At 34.5% G+C, this 2,878-nt stretch overlaps 1 protein-coding gene across 2 annotated transcripts in view; it reads right to left on the reverse strand.

Annotated features, from left to right (window-relative positions):
- The window catches only part of KLHL2 (kelch like family member 2), a 50,570-nt gene that overhangs the window by 11,786 nt on the left and 35,906 nt on the right, over window positions 1-2,878 (reverse strand). For both annotated transcript variants that reach the window (XM_005415563.1, XM_031063516.1), the window contains exon 5: window positions 1,062-1,171. In XM_005415563.1, coding sequence (XP_005415620.1) covers window positions 1,062-1,171 — 110 coding nt within the window. The remainder of the gene's footprint in view (window positions 1-1,061; window positions 1,172-2,878) is intronic.

Genomic DNA, 2,878 nt, shown 5'->3' on the forward strand with positions numbered 1-2,878 from the left:
CTTGGAGAAATGACCTGCCACATCCCCGTTCAAATGACTTATCATCACTGAGTCTTAGTAGGATAAATGATCCCAAGCCTGGTTTTGCCTGCATTGCACAGCAGCTCATCATTCACTAGAGCATTAAAACCTTAATTATACTCCACAAAAGCAGCATCACGTGTATTTAGGTGATAGATCCAGACCTTCAGGATATTACAGGAACAACAACATAGCTTTGCTAGTTGCTGTTTAAGCAGATAGTTCTTAGATTCAAAGTTTCAAACATGAAACACTGCCTAACTGTACAAATGAGTATTCAAACATGCTTTTGAACACAATTTAGCCACATTTGAGTACAACTATAAACTTCTCAGAAAAAAGAAAACCAACATATTTCAAATAGATCATAACTGAATTTAAAAATCTCAAAATTAATACATCCACAACCTGAAAATCATTAGAGGTTTACAGAGACGGCCTGGGTTCATTGAAGAGCACAATGTTTCAAAAATGGCTTTAAAAGATTGAGATCTAGGCTAAAGGTGAGCTAACACACATTAAACTCTGGTTTGGTAATACCAAGCTGCCATGTCATCTCCTGTGCAACCCACATTTGTTCAGTTAGGTTAAACAGCTCACATATACACACAAAGCTTTAATACCTTTGTGGGACTGCTGATGTTAAAGCTACTAAATGACATATAATAGCTCTTCAAATTTGAAATGATTTATTCCTTGGTAAACCAAACTCCTGTGGATGTGACTCAGTACATGGTCTGGTTGTTCTGCTTGAAGATGAGAAGGAATTTCCATTTAATGTAGTTTTGGTTTTGGGGATTTTTTCCCAAAGAAAGTAATGTGATTTAATATAGTTGTAGGATTTTTAAGAGTTGAGACTAGTTGTCAGCATCAGACTGACAACACTTTTGGGAAACATCCTTTAAACTTGAGCACAATACCTGCCCAATTTTGCTAAGGAAACACAGAACACGTCTGAAAAAGGGCACAAGATCAGTAGGAGCAAGCTCACTCTTTCACATGAAAGGATGAAAAAAATAATGGGATACAGATTATCTTACCTTCTCCTCTGAGGCAATTGTGAGTTTGTCACTGGATATCAGACTGCACACCTGCTCTACACCGAGATTGAGGTATTCTTCACTAAGCACAACATCAGAAAAGTGCTGTTCTGTTTGGGGGAAAAGAAATACACTAACACAGAGCAACAGGTCTCCACATGTTTAACAAGCATCAACACAGCAGGGGAAAACAGAGGAAAATGATTCAATATGCAAGCTATTCTACTTTGTCTAGAAGCAATATATTGACTTAACACCTCTTCTATAAGTTAAAGCTTGGTCTCACAAATAGCTTTTATATTTAAACATTCTTTAACTGAAATATTAAAGCACATTATACTAAAAGTATTGTAATTTTCAGATGCTTGCTTCATCTCAGTACTTGTCCTTGAGAGTTACCTAAGTCTCATTTTAATAAATTTGTACACAAAAATACAGAAAAAAGTCTCCAGAATTTTATACTCTGTATGCTGTTGACAAGCATATTTTAAATTCATAGTTTGACATGAACAACGGTTGATTCTTTAGGACCAACCAACAATGTCATACAACAAGTTCTGTTGCATCTCTCAGAGCTTTTTCAAGGTCATAAAATACTACATATTGCAATCTCTACAACGTGCAGAAGGTATGTAGTTTTTCCTAATTTTTTTTAAACTTCAACTTAAATAAAACTGAAAAAATTTCAAGTTTCCACATTGTCATTCAGTTATTCAGTTGTTCCCTCCCTTCCTTAAAATTGCTTTTTATGGCATTATTTTACTTAAAAAGTTTCCATTCAGTTAAATTATTTTTCTCCTTCTTCTGCTATTAACAGAAGTCAGAAGGGACAACTGTTATTAAGAACTTAAGAATTCTCTCAAAATTAGAATAAATAAGAGGCCAGCAAACATACTCAAACCACAGAACATTTTATAGCCTTTTCAATCACTGTATTAGTACTACTGTAACTAAGACTCTATACTTAAGAAAGTTGTCTAAGTTGTTAAAAAAAGTTAAAGAATGCTGAATGCTTAAGCTCAAGAACTATAATTTTTCAGTTCAACTTTGAAGTGTACAAGAAAACAGCTGTTTTAAATGCAATCATCATTGGTACAAGTCTAATGCTGCAGCATTCTCTTATGATGGAGATAGTATTTTCTGCAGTACTTCAGGCAATGGGAAAGAAAGGATGAAAAGAAATACTATTGATTTTTATAACATCCCCATTACTTTTCCACTCTACAAATTTTCTTGTATCTGTTTGCTTTTCAGAAAAGTATGCAGTTTCTCAGGCTAAGCATCTGATGAGTTTTATTGTTTGCAAATAGAAATTGAGAAAGATAATTTGTATAGATTATTTTTACAATAAACTCCAAATTTTAGGTGACAGTGTCAGAAACCGGTATGCCTGGCTCTACTGAGAAGCTGAGTTTGGAAGCAAGCAGAAAGGGGAAGCAACATGCATCCAAATCTCAAACAAATCTGAGGTTCTGAAGCACCGTTCATCTTTTCTTGAGAAATACAGTGCAACAGTAGATCCCATCCAAAAGGATAATATTTCATAAATCAGAAATACCTGGTTGATTTTATAGATTCACATACAAAAGCCATGCTTTTTAAAAGTTTATTTAGATTTATGTCATGAATTAACTAGGAAGAGATCCACCCTCTAAACCAGGAGAGGCGAAAGTTGAGAATTTTCTAATACAATGAATGTCAGGCTGTCTCCAGTTGTCATGCTAGACATAAGAACTATAAAAGAGAATAAAAAAAAAGCCAGTGCTTGAACAAAAACTGTTTTACTGGATGTCAGCCTCTTAAAGCATAAAACATGG

The sequence above is a fragment of the Geospiza fortis genome, unplaced genomic scaffold, assembly GCF_000277835.1.
Source record: "Geospiza fortis unplaced genomic scaffold, GeoFor_1.0 scaffold40, whole genome shotgun sequence".
Classification (NCBI taxonomy): domain Eukaryota; kingdom Metazoa; phylum Chordata; class Aves; order Passeriformes; family Thraupidae; genus Geospiza; species Geospiza fortis.